General features: G+C 45.8%; 1 protein-coding gene and 1 pseudogene across 1 annotated transcript in view; one reads left to right on the plus strand and one right to left on the minus strand.

Annotated features, from left to right (window-relative positions):
- Window positions 1-2,342: 2,342 nt before the first annotated feature.
- On the minus strand, window positions 2,343-4,345 carry LOC140905635 (large ribosomal subunit protein mL49 pseudogene; annotated as a pseudogene).
- Window positions 4,346-14,039: 9,694 nt separating this feature from the next.
- Window positions 14,040-19,275, plus strand: part of PIWIL4 (piwi like RNA-mediated gene silencing 4) — a 61,854-nt gene continuing 56,618 nt past the window's right edge. Inside the window, exons 1-3 of the mRNA XM_073337568.2 lie at window positions 14,040-14,428; window positions 15,912-16,017; window positions 17,986-18,111. Coding sequence (XP_073193669.1) covers window positions 14,348-14,428; window positions 15,912-16,017; window positions 17,986-18,111 — 313 coding nt within the window. The 5' untranslated portion in view covers window positions 14,040-14,347. The remainder of the gene's footprint in view (window positions 14,429-15,911; window positions 16,018-17,985; window positions 18,112-19,275) is intronic.

A 19,275-nucleotide genomic window follows, 5' to 3' on the forward strand; every position in this document is an offset into this window, starting at 1 on the left:
ACAGGATAGCCCACACTCTGCTGCTGGGCTTCTGCCTGCATTTTCTCCTACAGTTACCTAGGTTAATGATAGGGTTTTTGTTTAAATCAAGAAGTTTTGATTATAGTTTAGTTTAAAGGTTTTAAAGAATGGCAAGTGTACCTCGCCCTCTTCCCACTCCCCTTCCAAACTCCCTGTTAGCGGTCCCTGTTCGCAAAGAGATGAGGAACTCTCAGTGATTGTAATAACTGGCGTGGTATCACACTTTTATCTGTGTCAAGCAACGTATTGTGTAGGATACGTATTCAGCGTATATCAGAGGCAGCTTATAGCGTTCTCAGAAAAAAGCAAGCTGGTTTTCGGAAAAGGTGTGGATGCACAGATCAGATTTTAACACTTTGAAACATAGTAGAACAGTGCTTAGAATGGCAATGGCAACTCTACATAAATTTCATAGATTTTGAGAAGGCTTTTGATAGCATTCACAGCACCAGCCTATGGCACATTCTGTAGGCATATGGAATTCCTTTCCGTATAATCAAAGTCATCAAAAGCTTCTATTTCAACTTTAGTGTTGATCACAATGGACACCTGAAGGCAAGTGAAAACGAGGCCGCGCAAAAACAACATGGCGAAGGTCTGTAGAAGCCGAGCTGAAAAACCTGGGGCATAGCTGGGGAACTATTGAAAGACATGCCAGAAACAGACAGGCGTGGAGGAGCTTCGTCACTGTCCTAAACGCCAGAGGCCTAATAGGAACATGATGATGATGATGTGTTGTCATCTGCCCCAGCCCTCCCACCCTGGTGTTACCAGACGGGTGGGACATTTGGTGAAACTTGCAGCCTATGCTATATCTGTTCTGTGGGGATACAGAGAACTTAAGTTTTCAAGGCTGTCAATTTGTCCGGCTTCACAAATAGTAATCCACTCTGAAAAAAGAAAACAAATCCAGATATGTCCTATTCGGAGCATTTAACTGAGACTCAGAATGAAGGGAAAGATCTAGTGGCTTTAATGAATGCACCCAGCTTTGGTGTAGTTTTCTTTTTTATTAACTTTATTGCAACAGTCATGCAGGGAAGGGTCATTTTGTAAACTTTTCCTGCACATTTCATGTGGTGTAAATAAACGTGCAATTAATCAGACCTTGTCCTTCAGCGCAGCAGAGGATGGAGTTTTGTTCACTTTCACATGGGTGTCATAGTATAGCTCCTTCTCTTGGCAAAAAGCATTGTGCTAATAGGACATTACGTGGACACTTCCCCCTTCTCTAGATGGGGCGTAATATGGATGTTACTCAGGGGTGAGCTGGAGCCAGTTCGCTCCGGTTCGCTAGAACCGGTTGTTAAATTTAAAAGCCCTTTTAGAACCGGTTGTTCCACAAGGGACAACCGGTTCTAAAAGGGCTTCTAAATTTAACCCGCCAAAAGTGGCGCCTTAGGTGCCAACTCCATGGGTGCTCCATCCCTGGAGCACCCAAGGGGAAAATGTGGTGGGTGCAGAGCACCACCAGCAGCTCCCCACCCCACCCCACCCCCAGCTCACCTCCGCTCTGCCTCCTCCCCTGAATGCGCCGCCCCACCCTGCTTCTCCGCCCCCCCAGGCTTCCCGCGAATCAGCGGTTCACACGGGAAGCCGGGGCAGGCTGAGAAGCAGGCTGCAGCTTCCCGCTCAGGCCCAGAGAGGCGGAGGTGAGCTGGGGCAGGGGGGCACGAGGAGGACAACCCGCGGCGCAGCAGGTAACCGGGGGGGGGGGCTCTGCACCCACCAAATTTTCCCCGTGGGTGCTCCAGCCCCAGAGCACCCAGGGAGTCTGCGCCTAAGGCGCCACTTTTGATGTGATCAGTGGGGGAGCGGTCGCTCCCTCTGCTCCCCCCCAGCTACACTCCCCCGCCCCTAGGAGCCAGAGGAACCTGCCGGATGCTTCCTGGAAGCTGCCCCAGGTAAGCACCTCCGGGATTCCCCACCTCGCCCCCCAGCAGGTGCCTCTGGCTCTTAGGGGTGGACACCCACTACGTTGGCCAACGAGTTCTGTTCTGGGGGCAGTCAGGGGACAGGGGAGGGGGGTGGATGGGACAGAGGTCCGGGGGGAGGGGTTGGATGGGGCAGGAGTCCCGGGGGGCGGGGGTGGGCAATGACCCCCTCGTGGAGTGAGGAGGGAACCTGTTGTTAAGATTTTGGCAGCTCATCACTGATGTTACTGGAACCTTGTTGTGCCCCTGTGGTTCCTTGCTGCTGTTACATAAATCGTAAGACTGGTTCATCTGGGTCTAGAATAGCTATGAGCAAGAAAACACACCCTCCTCAGAAGGGGACAGATAGCATGAATCAGCACAAAGAAAACGGGATAGTTGGTATATTTAAAACCCCTTGTTCAACAACCACTCTTTCAATTCATTGTCAAAATAGCCCATGATATGGATGCTGCCAGTGACTTCGTTGATTTGAATAGGTGGTGGTTTTCCAGAAAGCTGAGTGAAGAACTTCCTCCTCCAGGGCCCAGATATGTCCTTCGATTTTCCTGATGAGAGTCATCCTCCTGTTGCCACTGATAATGTCCTTATAGACTGGAACGTTGTGCATGTGGGGACATCTCACAAAGTAAGGAAGGGCAAGTGGAGTATCTGATGGTGCTCTCCAGCCAGACAGGGTGGGGTACTGGTCGTGTTTGGGGGAAGCAGGATTTTTGGTGGGTGGAATGAATCTCTCCACAAATACTCTTCAGTGGATTCCACAGTCCTGGGATAATGAGGGTCACGGGTCTCAGGTTTTTCCCAGGATTGGCTCTGCAGCAACCGCTGAGCCCCAGTGCCCCACACGCCACCTGGCCGCCTCCTCAGCTCTGCTAGGGCCATGGTTGCGTCATCTTGCTGCCGCGTCTGGCTGGGACCACTATAGGAAACTTAACTAAAACTGTTGGATGTCCTAGCTCAGCCTGTATAGGGTCTTTTTTAAAACACGGGATGGAGATCTGAGAGGGTATCTTTATGTGAGCTGTTCTAAAGTCCTGGTCAGGAAAAAAGAGGGGATCTTTCCTGATCAATATAATCATAGAACTTCAAATCCTCTTGGCAAATTCTGGCCATTTCATTCTCTGCTTTTAAAAGTATACCTAAGGTATGTATTTATTAATTCACCTAGGAGCCAAGAAGGGCCAGCCCTATGTGTTTTGCTGCCAGGGACAGAAAACGTTTTTGGTGCTCCCCAAGCAGCCGAGCAAACAAAACAAAACAATTTGGAACTCCTTCTCCCCTACCCCCCAAATGTTGATCTGGTGCCCCTGGAAGTTGACAGTCAGGCCAACTGCTCTGATCGCCCATCTCTAAGGCTGGCCTTGAGCCTCAGTCACAGACTGTTACGGGGTGCGCTTGCCCTGCACTGAAACAGCAGGGGTAAACTCTACAATTTGGGCCGAAGAGGCCACACCCTGTTGGCCTTTCTGGGCATGCTCCAGCTGGAGACTAGGTATAAAAGGGAGCAGCCCAGCTCATTCAGGGCTGAGGAGGGAGGATGTACATTGCAGGCTCCAGCCTGGGAACTGCTGAGGCCCCCCAGGCTGTGGAAGCCAGAGGCGCTGAGACCCAGGCAGATGCCCAAGGAGTGTCAGAGCTGCTGTGAGCTACACAGGCCAAGAAGTCCAGAGACACCTGGACCACCGCACCAGGGACAGGGTAAGAAGTAGCCCAGGGAGACTAGTCATTGTGCTGGTTGGCATCAGTGTGTTTTGCTCGGATCCCTGCTGACTCAGTGGTGAGCATGCTTGCCATTGATAGGGCCCTGGGCTGGGACCCAGGGGAGAAGGGAGGGCCCAGGTCCCCTGCCCAAGTCACTACCCATCCCTAAATGGTGGCCTACTCCACTTCCCCTGGCTGGCCACTAGACCACACAACTCTGAGGGAGAAGACAGCCATATTGATTCTGGCCAGTGGGCCACACTGCCCTGAGGGAGAGAGCAGCCATATTGACTCTGGCTGTTGGGCCATGCAGCCCTGAGAGAGGGCAGCCATATTGACTTTTACCCCTATGCCACAGTACCCTGAGAAAAAGAGTGGTTGCACAGACTTAGCTGCAGGGATATAACAACCCTCACCCAGCTCCAAAAGGGGATGGGGCGTGCTTCCCCCATGATACAGAGCAAGACCCAATTATGCTACAGGACTGAGCCAATTGCAAGAGGGTTTGAAGGGGTACAATCAACTTAAAATTCACTCTTTGTCTGAAATAATTTTGCCATCTCAGTGACATCTGAGGTGATTAGAACTGGAAGAGATCAAAGAAAATGATTTTTCTCTATTTTTCAGTTTGTTCACTTTGTGTATTTTAGAGCACCAGTTTTTGTACAGTCAGTTACTGTTTCCCCCATGTAGTCAGTGAGTTGGATCCTGATCCTGCAATGAGTTCTATGCAAGCAGAACTCTGCACATCTGCATGGAGTTTATTGCAAGATTGGAGACTTAGTTCGTGTTCTATATATGAGTCATTCTCTAAATTAAAGGAGGATAGTCAGATGACAGGAGGATAGAATTAGAATTTAAAATGATCTTGATAAACTGGAGGATTGGCCTGAAATCAGTAAGATGAAATTCAATAAAGACAAGCGCAGAGTACAACACTTAGAAAGGAACAAGCAAATGTATAAATAAAAATGGGGAATAACTGGCTAGGCAGTAATACTGCAGAAAAGGATCTGGGGGTTATAGTGGATCACAAATTCAATATGAGCCAACAATGTGATGCAGCTGTGAAAAAGGAAAATATAATTCTGGGGTGAATTAACAGGACTGTCATAGGTAAGACACTGGAAGTAATTGTTCTGCACTACTCAGCACTGCTGAGTTTTGAGCGCCACACTTAAGAAAGAGAAGAATAAATTGTAGAGTCCAATAAAAATGATAAAAGGTTTAGTAAACCTGACCTATGACAAAAGATTAAAAAAACTAGTCATATTTAGTCTTGAGAAAAGAAAACTGAGAGGGGACCTGGTAACAGTCTTCAAATATGTTAAGGGCTATTATAAAAAGGATAGGTTTCAGAGTAGCAGCCGTGTTAGTCTGTATCCGCAAAAAGACCACAAGTACTCCTGTTCTTTTTATAAAAAGGGTGGTGATCAATTGTTTCCCATGTCTCCATTTCATCATAATCATAGGTACTGTTTAATCTGCAGCAAGAGAGATTTAAGTTAGATATTAGGAAAAGCTTTCTAACTATAAGGATAGTTAAGCAGTGGAATAGATTACCAAGGAAGGCTGTGGAATCCCCATCGTTGGAGGTTTTTAAGAACAGGTTAGACAAATATCTTTTAGGGATGATCTAGGTCCTGCCTCAGCATGAGGGGGATAGACGAGATGACCTCTCAAGGTCCCTTCTACCCCTAAATTTCTATGATTCAATGAATAAAGGTGTGGTGTAGCAATTAGAGCAGGGGATTGGGGATTACCACTGTTCTGCTATGTGACTTTGAGTAAGGCACTAAATCTTTCTTTCCCTTAGTTTCTCCAGACTTAATCATGGCCCAGGCTATGTGGCAGAGCAGGAGTGGGTATACTACCCACATCCTGGGTAGCAGCATGGGAAGGGACACAGAGACTCCACAGAGACCTTACATCCCCTCCCTGTGTAGGGGAGCACTGTGCCCCACCCAATGCACCTGGCAGTGCAGTTCCACTGCTACCTCTATGCTGCACCAGGTATAGGCCTAGTGCTGCATATCCCTTCTCTGGAGCAGTGTGGGGACTGGGAGGGAGATTATGACTTCCTAAATCAGAGTCTCCCTCTTGGGCTGCTCCTGGGGCAGTGCAATGATTCATTTGCCACTAATGCAGGGCTCATGGCAAAGCCACAGTTGAGCCCTCAGTTTGTAAAAGGAGCAATAAGCACAATAATATTAATCTACTTCCTAGAGGTGTTGTGAGAAATAATGGTTTAATGGAGGGCTGTCAGGCGATTAAAAAAATTAATCACAATTAATTGCATGATTAAACAATAGAAGAATACCTTTAAATATTTTTGGATGTTTTCTACATTTTCAAATATATTGTTTTCAATTAAAACACAGAATACAAAAAGAAAAGGAAAGGAGTACTTGTGGCACCTTAGAGACTAACCAATTTATTTGAGCATAAGCTTTCGTGAGCTACAGCTCGGATGCATACCCGATGAAGTGAGCTGTAGCTCACGAAAGCTTATGCTCAAATAAATTGGTTAGTCTCTAAGGTGCCACAAGTACTCCTTTTCTTCTTGCGAATACAGACTAACACGGCTGTTACTCTGAAACAGAATACAAAGTGTACAGTGCTCACTCTATATTTATTTTTCAGTTCACCTAATACAAGTCCTCTGGAATGGTGTCTGAAGCATGAAGGGGCCTACAAATATATAGCATATCTGACATGTAAATACTTTGCAGTGCCTGCTACAGAAGTGCCGTGCAAATGCCTGTTTTCACTTTCTGGTGACATTGTAAATAAGAAGCGGCCTCCTTAGCTCTCGTAAATGTAAACAAACTTTGTTTTAGCAATTGGCTAAACAAGAGATATGACTTAGTGGACTCGTAGGTTCCAAAGTTTTACATTGTTTTTGAGTGCAGTTATGTAAGAAAAAAATCTACATCTGTAAGTTGTACTTTCACGACAAAGAGATTGCACTATGGTACTTGTATGAGGTGAATTGAAAAATACTATTTTTGTTTATCATTTTTACAATGAAAATATTTGTAATAAAAAATAATATAAAGTGAGCACTGTACACTTTGTATTCTGTTATTGTAATTTAAATCAATATATTTGAAAAGGTACAAAAACATCCAAAATATTTAATACATTTCAATTGGTATTGTTTAACAGTGTGATTAAAACTGCAATTTATCATGATTAATTTTTTTAATCATGATTGTTTTGAGTTAATTGCATGAGTTAACTGTGATTAATCAACAACCCTAGTTTAATGTTCATAAAGTATTCTGAAGAGAGCTGCAGATAACAAACTCTACAGAAGCACTGAGAAGGGACCAGAGTAGTACATACAAATAAAAGAAGAGGAGTGCTCCTTAAAACTGTTTCAGAGTAACAGCCGTGTTAGTCTGTATTCGCAAAAAGAAAAGGAGTACTTGTGGCACCTTAGAGACTAACCAATTCATGCTCAAATAAATTGGTTAGTCTCTAAGGTGCCACAAGTACTCCTTTTCTTTTTCCTTAAAACTGTCTGACTCTTGTGACTTCTGCCTGGATAAACTGTGTGACAACTCTATTAATCTGAACTACTTGCTGGAGCTCTCACTTATCCTTCAGATAAGCTTCTGTGTTTTATAATCCCCTGGATTTTGCCTCAGAGAGAGAATTCTCTGTGCTGTGATGTTTTAACTAAGCCTCTTTGCTGGGTACAGGAGTTCTTCCTTGCTGCAAACATTCTAGAATTAAGCTTGATTTGGTTCAGTTAAACGCATCCATTCATTTCTGACTAACCAAAAAACCTGGGGAAAATCCCCAGCCCATTTTTACATATCATCATAATCATAGGTGGTACTGTATTTGTCTAATCCAGCCACAGTACAGTCGTGATCACGAACGATCCAGTTCATTCATATTTTTTAAAGAACTGGTACAGTACTAAGTACAGTGAACCAGCTGACATGTTTGGTTTGAAAGGGAACACTGAAATAAAGGTCATACTGTTCTTTTCACATACAGCCTTTGCGTAGGAGATACTTACCCTCAGATTTATGTACTTTGCACTGTGATAAAGTACATTTTAATTGCTTTGATCTTTGCAGACATGAAGATTACAGAATATACAGTGCAGGAAATGGCAAGCAATAATATTACGGCTCGATATGTATTCTTTTGTGTGCTTCATGCAGAACCTCATAAAATCTTCTCTGCATAGATTTCACTTTGCAGTGGTCTCTACCATAAGTGCCAACTCTGTGGGTGCTCTGGGGCTGGAGCACCATGGGGAAAAAATGGTGGGCGCTGAGCACCCACTGTCAGCCCCCGATCAGCTCCCCTCCAGTGCCTCCCACCCACTGGTGGGCCCTACTGATCAGTACCTCCCTGAGCCTCCCACCAGCCATGATCAGCTGTTTCGCCGTGTGCAGGAGGCACTGCGGAGGAGCGAGGGCAGGGCGCTCAAGGGAGGGGGTGGAACGGGGCGGGAAGAGGCAGGGTGGGGGTGAAGCAGGTGTGGGAAGAGGTGGTGTGGAGGCAGAGTGGGGGCAGGAAGAGGCAGGGCAGGGATGGGGATTTGGAGGAAGGGGTGGAGTGGGGCTGAGGCCTGAGGCAGAGCCGGGGATCGAGCACCCCCATGCACATTGGAAAACGGTGTATGTGGTCTCTATTACAGCAGACTGTACTGCATCAAGACCCTGGTACTATGTGCAAGAACTAATAAGACCACTTATTCTGTATTTTAAGGGAAATCCCTTATTTTGGGTGCAATGTCTCTCAAATCTTATCCAATAAGGACCTTTTAAGACGGCTTTAATCAGATAAAAATAAGTTTTCAAGCTACGGGTGAACCTCAGAGTTATGAACACCTTAGGCATGGAGGTTGTCTGTAACTCTGAACAAAACATTATGGTTGTTCTTTCGAAAGTTTACAACTGAACATTGTCTTAATACAGCTTTGAAACTTTACTATGGAGAGAAAAACATTACTTTTAACCATCTTAATTTAAATTAAACAAACAGAGAGTTTTCTTACCTTGTCAAACATTTTTTTTTTTAAACTTTCCCTTTCTTTTTAATAGTATGTATTTACCACAGTAGCGTACTGTATTTGCTTTTTTATTTTTTTTTGGTCTGTGCTCCTGCCTGATTGCATACTTTCAGTTCCAAATGAGGTGTGCGGTTGAGCGGTCAGTTTGTAACTCTGGTGTTCATAACTCTGAAGTTCTACTGTATAATCACTTGAATGTATGATTTTGTATTATGAAAAAAATATTGTGGGGTTGTAGACCTTAAATATAAGCTTGAAGTGTAAATGGCTACCTGTGACAGTACCATATGTTTTATGGAAATATGCTTATGAGTAAAAACAACAAGAAGTCCAGTGGCACCTTAAAGACTAACAGATCTAATAAATCTGTTAGTCTTTAAGGTGCCACCAGACTTCTTGTTGTTTTTGTGGATACAGACTAACACTAACAAGCTTTATACAGAGTAAAATGGATTTATTTGGGGTTTGGATCCCATTGGGAACTGGGTGTCTGGGTGCTGGAGATAGGTGACCTGCTGAGCAGTTTTTGGTTAAAGTCTGCAGCTTTGGGGGCATGGACCAGACCTGGGTCTGTGTTGCAGAAGGCAAGCATCTCTGGCTCAACAAGGCCAGGTTCTGGAGTCCCAAGCTGGCAGGGAAAATGGGCTCAGTGGTAATTCCAGCATGTCAGGTAACAGTCCCAAGGGGGTCCCTATGACCAAACCCATCACACCACTCTCACAGGAACTATATGATTCTGTATGAAGTTCTTGCAAGGTGTCCGGGGACTTTTCCTCCAAATCCGTGGAACAAGGAAGTTCAAACTTTGTCACATTGGCTTTGGCAACTTGCCAAGAGCCCAAGATTCATATCTAATTTGCCTTGAATAAATCAGACCACAGTCTCCTGTTTCTTTATTACATAGGTGTGGCCTGTGTGACAAATATCATCTCATCATGCCCCATCTTTCTCCCAGTTCCTTTGGTATGCATAGTTTTTTTTAAGATGCCAGTGCCACATTAAAGACACTGTGAGCTGAATTTGGCTCCATAAGGCTACATTGTGGCAACCTCTGCTGTCAAGCTAAAGGAGAACAGTTAGGTGAGGCCAGCCATACAACCACACATTCTAGGCCAGATTCTTAAAGGCCAGAGTCTTACAAGTGAGCATAAATTAAGGGCAAGGTTACACTCAGTATTTATTTAGCTATTTATTGAGTTACTCTAATTTAGTGATGGGCAACCTGTGATACAGTTTGTTTACATTGACCATCTGCAGGCACAGCCGCCCACAGCTCCCAATGGCTGCAGTTCGCCCTTCCCGGCCCATGGGAGCTCCAGAAAGTGAACCATGGCCACTTGGAGCTGTGGGTGGCCGTGCCTGCGGACAGTCAATGTAAACAAACTGTCTTGCGGCCCGCCAGTGGATTACCCTGATGGGCCACAGGTTGCCCACCACTGCTCTAATTCATATAAACATAACTAGGTGCCCATCCCATGTCCTGGGTACCCTAATATAATTTAATTTCACAGTAAAATCTCAAAGGAGTTAACTGCTCTTTCCAACCTAAAATAAATACATGCCAGAAGATAACGTAAACTACACAGAAAGCAACAGACCTCTCAAACCCTCAACCCAACTGTTAAATGCCTGAGGAAAAAAATGTCCTGAAGCGTAACACATCTGGCAAATCAAAGAGAATACTTTGCCAGCAATCCCCTCCCTTTTATAGTGAGGGTCTCTAGCTCAAGTACTTTCATGGATTTTAACTGGGGCAGTATTGCACAAGGAGAGAGGCAGACTCTCAGACTATGTCTGCACTGCAGTAAAGCACCCACGGCGGGCCTGTGTCAGTGACTCAGGCTCGTGGTGCCAAGGCTGCAGTGCTATAAAATTGAAGTGTAGATGTTAGGGCTTGGGCTGGGACCACTAGAATTGTGGTGTAACACACTCTCAGCCTGAAACTTGTCTTTTTGTGCAGGTCATCCAGGGCTGTCCCTAGCTATTCTGGGAGGGGGCGGGGGGTGAGGAGCAGGGTCCGTGAGGGGATGGCCCCAGGACTCCACGGTCGGGGGGCTGGGCTGGCTTGGGGGATAGGAGGGACCCACTCACCGGCGTCGCAACTGGGGCTGGGCCGCTGCACTTCCCACTACCCGTGAGCGCAGGCCCGGCCCTGCTTCAGTCCTCAGGGGAGTGGGGCCGGTGCTTGGGCAGAGCAGGGGTGGGAAGAGGCCAGGAAGGGGCGGGGTGGGGGCAAGAAGAGGTGGGGTGGGGCGGAGCAGGAGTAGCGGCTGGGGTGGAGCAGGAGTGGGAAGAGGCGAGGGTGGAGCGGAGGCCGTGGGGAAGAGGCAGAGCAGGGGCTGGAGCAGCACGCAGCTGCGCAGGGCACCAGGACCCAAATTTCCTGGTGCCCTACGCAGCTGCGTACTTTGCGTAAGGGTAAGGACAGCCCTGAGGTCATCACATTCTGCACTAGCTTCAGTTTCTAATCTAAGGTGTTTTAGTGAGTATGTAGAGTGCATTACAGTATTCCAATCTCACTGTGAGAAAGCATAGATAACTGTGGAAAGGTTCATATAGGAAAGGACATACATTTCCTACTAGACGTGGACAGAAAAAACACTCTTAACCACAGCTGCTCCCTGGGCCTGTAGAAGCAGCCCGGGATTTAGTAATACGCCTAAGCTATACACTTTTGTTACAAACAGTAATTGCCTTCCCTCAGTCAGGTTCAACGTCACCACCACTTCTGGCTACTTCTCAAAAACCACACATATAATTTCAGTTTTTTCCACATTCAGTCACAGACAGTTGGCCCTCGTCCAAGTTTCAAGCTCATCTAAACACTGGGTTATTTGTTCCAATGCACCACCCTGGTCAGACATTAAGCAAACAAAAAATCCTGTTCACGGACAACCTGTGTTCCTGAAAGCTATTAGAAAAGGCTGCTAAAGAGACTGAAATCAAACATCCTGAGTGCTCTTTTAGGCAAATCTCGATCTCAACCTCCAATATTTGTTGGTGCAATTAAGTAATTAAGCTTCTAAATGGAGGCAACTGTAGGCGCAATTAATTGCATAGATTATAATGTAATTTAGGTACATGAATACACATAAATATGGACTACCTCTACATAGAAAACATTTTATTTTGCTTGTACACCAGCAGCAGAATTTATTTATTTAAATCTATACAAGCACAAAAGCATCTGTTCAGGGCTGTATGTGCCTTTATTAAAATATAGTAAATGAATGCAGAAATAAAATAAACCCCGCAGACTGCAGACAAGAAGTAGGGATCACCAAATTAAATTAATAAGCAGCAGGTTTAAAACAAACAAAAGGAAGTATTTTTTTCATACAACACACAGTCAGCCTGTGGAACTCCTTGCCAGAGGATGTTGTGAACGCCAAGACTATAACAGGGTTCAAAAAAGAACTAGATAAGTTCACTGAGGATAGGTCCGTGAATGGCTATTAGCCAGGATGGACAGGGATGGTGTCTCTAGCCTCTGTTTGCCAGAAGCCGGGAATGGGCAACAGGGGATGGATCACTTGGTGATTACCTGTTCTGTTCATTCCCTTTGGGGCACCTGCATTGGCCACTGTCAGAAGATAGGATACTGGGCTAGATGGACCTTTGGTCTGACCCAGTATGTTCTGATGCTGGAAACTAGGAAGAAAAGAAAAACATCATACCAGTAACAGTTGCTTACACCCAATGCACCTGTCCCAGATCTCAGCTCACCCCTCTTTCCCAAAAAGGCTAGGAAAAATGAGCCTTGAATGGTAACAGATTTAGGCTATTTTGGATGGAGATGGAGAAAAATGAATTTAAAAGTCTAGAGCCCTTCACAAAAAATACTCTGCAAACTAAGGGGGCTCCAGTTTAGGTATCTCCTCTGACTAGCTGTGGCAGGATGGCACAGGAAGAAAGGTGATCTCTCCAAAGGGTAGGTGTTAGCTATGATATGACTACAACACCTTAAACTCAATCCAGTAACCAGCAGACAGTGTAAAGCCAGGAGCACTGGGGTCTTGTGCTCATGGTCAGAAACGCAGCTTAACAAGTGAACCTCTGCACTAACACAATTTCCAAGCTGATTTAAGGTGCAGTTCCATGCCAAGATTAAATAAGATTAGAGTTAGAAAATGCAGCCAAGGAAGCAAGTCTACTAAATGTCCAGAATCTGTTGTCTCTGATGAAGGAAAACCTAGAAGCATTAAAGTCATAGAAGTGGAAAGCTCACAAATGTTTTACCTGTTCATTTCATAGTGTGCATGGAATTCAGTGTGTGCCACAAGCAGATATTACAAGCCCTGAACAAAACAAGAACTGGCATGTGCAGACATGTTTGTGCTTGTTGATCTTCACTGCACAAGGTGGAGAACTTCAGAGAAATACACAGCGTTTCTCTAACAGAGATGATAAGAAATGTCTTCAAGATAGTCCTGACAATTGACTGTAGTATGTTAGGCTACCGTGGGGAGATTTCTGCGTAGGATTAAATTTGCAACTTAATTTGGTAGCCTATTCTGTATTAGAGCCCACAAAAGCCATCTCCTTATTGGTTCATTAAAAGATCTGAGCAAAAATGTCCAGAGGAAACACATGTCTCCTTCCCACTGTAACTGGGTGAACACCAAGAGGATACGTGCATGTGTATGTATATGTCTTATACATTAAACTGACAAGAGCCTGGAAAAATATGCTGCATTGCTTAGCATACTAAATGTTTATAACAAATACATCATAGGTATTGGGATCTATTTGCTTCTTTTTTTCTGAAAGCATGAGCTGTTCATGTCTGGGTGCAAGGCGACTGTTGTGATGGCATCGTGAGGTCACTGTCACAAGATCACACCTCAGTCATGAAGCAATTCTGTCATGACATTGCATGTCAGTTGTGACTTCGTGGTGACACTGCACCCTGGGGCGGGGCTGTGATGTCATGATGTGCCCTGGTATTGCCACCCCATGTCCTAAACGTGCCTGCAGTATAGTTTTCCAAGGGGAGGCTCCCTCTGCCTTTCCTGGGCGGCAGCGGCTCTGTGTGGCTGCCACCTACCCAGGGCTCTCCCTATCCCGACCGTGGGGTCGGCTCCACGTGGAGAAGGCCCCACTGCCCTGCCCCAGGCGGGCTGCTCAACCCTAGCATCAGCCAGTCCCTGGAGGTGTCACGTGCCTGCAACTCTCCCGCGCAGCGGTATCGCTGAAGGGGACCAAGGGGTGGGTAGGGGCGTGGCTTGCAGGGGAACGCGCGCCTAGTCTAGAGCGGGCGAGGTAGGGCCGCTGGGGAGGGGGCGTGGCTTTCCGCAGTGTCACGTGTGTGCGGAGGAGCGCGTGGGCAGTTGCGGGCGGGGTTGGTGAGCGCGCGGAGCCGCCTCTCCGTTCTCCACCGGCTCCCTAGGGCGAGGCCCTGAGGCGTCTCCGGGCGCCCCGCCTGGCGGACCCGGTGTCTGCCGCCCTGTCGTAGCCCCTCCAGCCCGCACGAGACCCCATCCGTCCCCGCGGAGCCGGTTCCGCCCCAGCGCGGCCACGCGGTGACCCGGGCCGCTGGCAGCCGCCGGTTGGGGTGACGCGCGGTGGTGTAACGGCCCCGCCCCAGGCAGCGTCTGTCACACGCTGTGTGTCTGCGGCTCGCGGGGCGGCGCGTGGCGCCTCGGCGAGGGACATGACCGGGCGTGCGCGGGTGCGAGCGCGGGGACAAGCCCTCCCGGGCGCCGCCGGGCAGCCCGGCTCCCCACGGCGGCCGGTGCGTACTGCCTGGCCGTGACGTGCCCCGTGCCCTCTGCCCCGGCATGCGGTGCTCCCCTCGGGGGGGGGGGCTGGTCTTGGGTGCGTGACGGGCGGTCCCCGGGCCGGGACAGATCCCGGACTCCCTGTTCTGTGCCGTCTGTTCAAGTTCATTCCTCTCCCCTGATCGCCAGGGTGGTCTCTGGACACTGCTGGGGCGCCTTGCCTCGCTCCTCCGTGACAGCCGTCATCCCCTGCCTTCCCCGAGTGGTGGGGGTGGTAAAATGTGTCACTTCCCCAGTGGCCCCCCAGTCACCCTTGTGTGAGGTATAAGGATCTGAGCCAGAGAGTGGAGACTGGTTCTTGTAGCTGTTGACACTGAGTGCAAATTCAGGGCCAGCACCCTTTCATTTCTTCATATGACTTAATTTATCTTTTTGGATTAATCGCTGACATTCAAAATAAAAAAAAAGTCTAATGTAACTTCCTTTAATAGCAAGAAATACAAAAATATTCACACTTTTGTGCTGTTTATCTGCTTTCCTTTGTAAACCACCTTAAAGGACACAAACTACAAAATTGTACCATGAATACTGCTTGGTTTTAACCAATGTTGCAAAACTGTGGCCTGCATTGAAGGTGGAATTAATAGTCCTCCCAGGATAATTTGTCCACGTGCCCCTTCTGTCATGCCACTCTGCATTTAGTTTTGATAATAGAGAATGGGTGAAAAAGGCCTGCCTTATCAAGAAGGGGTGACATCTGCCATTCAAAACTAAGCACCAAAATTGTTTTCTTTCAACTAGTAGAATATCCATGTAGTCACAAAAATACTGAAAGAAAAAGAACTCTTATTATTAACATCCCTTGAAAAACCTGAAGAATGCTGTTTTTTAGGGTGAATTCTCTTAGAGTTCCTGAATTGAAAATTTTAAAGTAGTAGACAGGTTGTATTTGTTTCCAGTGTTTGGTACCTGTCTCTTCCTGTTGACTCAGAGGCTTTCTGTTGCTTCTGTTTGAGCAGGTCTCTGAATGAGATGATCTCAGTTCACTGAGGCTGTGATTCAGCTGTCTGTCTTAATCAGGAAATTGTTTAAGCATGGGGGACTTCTGCACAGGCTTAAAGTTAAATATGTGCTGGGGGATACTGTAATGTTTCTATTCTGTAATAGCTATCTTTGTTCTGTGCAGCATTGAAATTTCTCTACAGTATCACCTGTGCTGTACGTGAAAAGAAAAGGAGGACTTGTGGCACCTTAGAGACTAACAAATTTATTTGAGCATAAGCTTTCGTGAGCTACAGCTCACTTCATCGGATGCATTCAGTGGAAAATACAGTGGGGAGATTTATATACACAGAGAACATTCTTTCAGCAGTGAAATTTCATCTCTTCTATGAAAACATGTATCATGTTGTTACAACAATGGGCCATCTACCGAGTAAGTATTTTGTAACTAAGCCATTTTCCATCTTACGGACATCCCTTATCTATATCTCATAGGATTGTTTGAGAAGTGACGAGCCCATAGCTGTTAGGACTTCGCAATCTGAGAAAGAAGCCTCAACTTCCTCTGGCCTCAGGGAAACAACAAAACTTACTCAGCGATGTAAGAGATCAACTGTATTAATTACTTTACTTTGAAAGCTCTTGAAGGCAGGGACTATCTATTTGTTCTCTGTTTGTACAGGGCATAGCACAATAGTCTTGGTCCATGACTGAGGCTCCTGGTGCTAGTAGAATACATATTAATAATAAGGTAATTATTTTATTATTATTAGCCACTGTAAAGTAGCTTGTTTTCTAAGTGAATGTATTAACATGTATTAGGAAATTATAGGCAGAATGAAGTATAAAGACATAAATGAGTTGCAAGTCTTGTATAAAAATGTGAAAACATCTTGACATTCATTGTCTTTAAAAAGGAATTTATTTTTTAAACTACTTTAATGTAACCCTTCTGCCAGGCCAAGTTGATAGCAGCAAGGGCCGGGTTCAGTACACAGGGGTTCCCTCTCATTAAAGCAAATGCAAAACTGGCTTGAGCCCCCACCCAGTGACCTGGGAAAATCTTACACACCCCTGGGCGCCTCAAGGAGGCAATACTTCCCCTCTCGCAAGCACAGAGTCTTGGTGTAGTAGAGAATCTTTAATAACATGAGGTAAACAACATCAGCATTAAATTGGGGAAACACCACAACTAGTGTTCATTAACCAAACCATGAACACCGACCCACCCCAGAAAAATTGGGCCACATCCTTTCCCTCAGGCTCTTGAGTCCAGCAATCCCCAAATCACCCAAAGTCCAAAAAAAAGTCCAGCCCTGGAGTTCAAAAGTTCATCTGCAGAGTGTTACTCCCCAGTCTGGCTAAAATGTGCCTGGGTGTGGGGGAAAGAGGTAAGGGGCACCTTACGTGTCCTGAAGCTGACTGCCCCACAGGGCTCTGCTCCGCTCCACCACGACCGGCTCCGCTCTGCACAGCTCGCCGTCTCACAACCAGCTCCGCTCAGCTCGCCGTCTCACGAACACACCGCTGTCTCACGACCAGCTCCGCTCAGCTCGCCGTCTCTCGAACACACCGCTGTCTCACGACCGGCTCCGCTCAGCTTGCCGTCTCACGAACACACTGCTGTCTCACAAACAGCTCTGCTCACCCCGCCGTCTCACAAATAGCTCCGCTGCACACTAGATCTTCCGGCTCCCCACTACTTGACACAGTGCTCAGTGATTTCAGCTCTCAGTGATTTCAGCTCATAGTAGTGGGAGCCTTAGTGCTGGTGCACCATAAGGCTGAAGTGAATTCAGCACAGTACCTGTAACAAAACTCTTAATAGACCCAAAATTAGCTCTGACATTCCACAGTGGAGAGAAACAGAGGTGCAATTGGTGCTTCAGGCCCTCACAAAGGGGCCTACACCACCAGGCACTAATACCTGTCTCAAATCTCTCTCAATTCACAGAGTTTTGGAACCCATGTCCCTTGCCTAGTGAGTGCTACTCAATTGATGGTGAGTCCTCCATCATAACAAAAAGGCCAAGTACAGTTCCAAGCACACTTCCCATAATCAGGGTACTAACAATTTATTCTTCCCGCCCCAATAACAGAGACACTGGGGATCCCACAGCAGCCAAAGTGACCATTTGGGCAGTTATGGCCTCATTCTAGGCGGGGTGGGTGTGCCTATGCAAATGAGATCAGCCCCTGAAGTTCTTTTCCACAACTTGCCACACCTCACCACCAGATGTCAGGGTGGAGCCCACCCTGTCTCTGCTTACATTAAGAATAAGGTGCTGTTAATGCTGCTGTGACAATCGTGGTAGCTCAGGCTCTGGTTATTAAAAAGTGATTTTGCATCTCGTTATTACATATTTTATGTGCTGCTGTCCAAATAAAATCCAGTTAAACATATTCCATTTATATAACCTAATTCTTGCTATTAGGATGACAAAAATTGAAGGCTAATAGGCTGAAGGCTATAGAACTACCTGTGTCCAAATTTATGATTTCTTAGGTTATTTTGCTGGATTTACAAAAATGAATACATTTTACAGTTCTTTCCACATTTCTGTTCAAGATGGCCTTTCTGCTGGGGATTCTGGATTTACACTGCTGGAGAGAGGGGGAAAGACCCGATGTAACTTTCAAGATTTGGGACTAAATACTAGAGAAACTATGGCACATGTGAAAGACTGTAAAACAGGTAGAGTAACTCCATTTCCTTCAGGTTAGCCTTGTCTTCTAAGTGCCTGATTTGGGGAGGTGCTGAGTACTAGTAGTCCATTGATTTCAGCGAGCTGCAAGAGCTCCATATGTTTCAGCAGCAAGCCCACAGTAATTGGTTAGTACATGGGAACATGAAATTATGCATGTACAAAGTGCTGAGAGCCCTTAACTTGGGGTTGCGGTGCTTGTTACCTCAGAGTATATCCTCACCCCCTTCCAGGAGTTTCAAGTTGTCAAGAGAATGTTCAGAGATGTCTAATTTTTGGCATCTAAATTCTCTTTGTGTTACTTGTATGATATATTTGAACTTTCTTGGCTTCCGGAGTTAAGCTTCTCTGACATGACATAATACATTTTGCATTAGCTCTTCTGGCAGGCGCTCCTGATCTGTTAAATCCAAGGGGTTAATATATCTAACCAGAGAAAATCTTTCTTAGTTTAAAAAAAAATAGAATAAACATGTCTTCTCTAGTAAAATGTGGCATAAATGTGTCTCTTGTATTTGTTAAATGAAATATTAGTATTTAGAAACTGATTCAAAGATTGACTTTCAACATTGTTCAAAATCAAGAATGTTGTGTATCAAACAAATAGGGCATTTGATTTCATTTTTTCATAGAAAAATATAGTCTCTGCTAAACACAAAATTCCACTAAAGTGGAAATGTGATCTTATGGGTGTAACAAAGGACCGGGAGTCAGATCTGTCTTCTGTTACTGAATCTGCCACTTATGTTTTGTGTGACTTTATGTAAAGTACTTATAAAGCCTTCTATGCCTAAGTCTCCCCATCTGTACAATGGGGATAACAGCACTCTACTTCACAAGGGTATTGTCTGTCTTAATCCATTAATATTTAAGTGTTTTGAGATCCTTGGATGGAACATGATACAGAATTACACAGTATTATTTCTTAGTCAGACATTAGCATGCATTTCAAAGGGGCAAGTATAACTGGAATGAGTGAACATTTTAGAAAAAATCGGCTACATTGTGGTGGTGTACTGTTTTTTTTATACTGCAAAACAGTTTTGGTTTGCAGTTAAAAGCAAACTTGCTCTGCTTAAGTACAGTGACCCCATTTATATGTGTCATGGTTTGTCTGGAATATAAAATATGGTAGTAATAAGCGTTTTACAAAA

The sequence above is a fragment of the Lepidochelys kempii genome, chromosome 1 (genome assembly GCF_965140285.1).
Source record: "Lepidochelys kempii isolate rLepKem1 chromosome 1, rLepKem1.hap1, whole genome shotgun sequence".
NCBI lineage: Eukaryota > Metazoa > Chordata > Testudines > Cheloniidae > Lepidochelys > Lepidochelys kempii.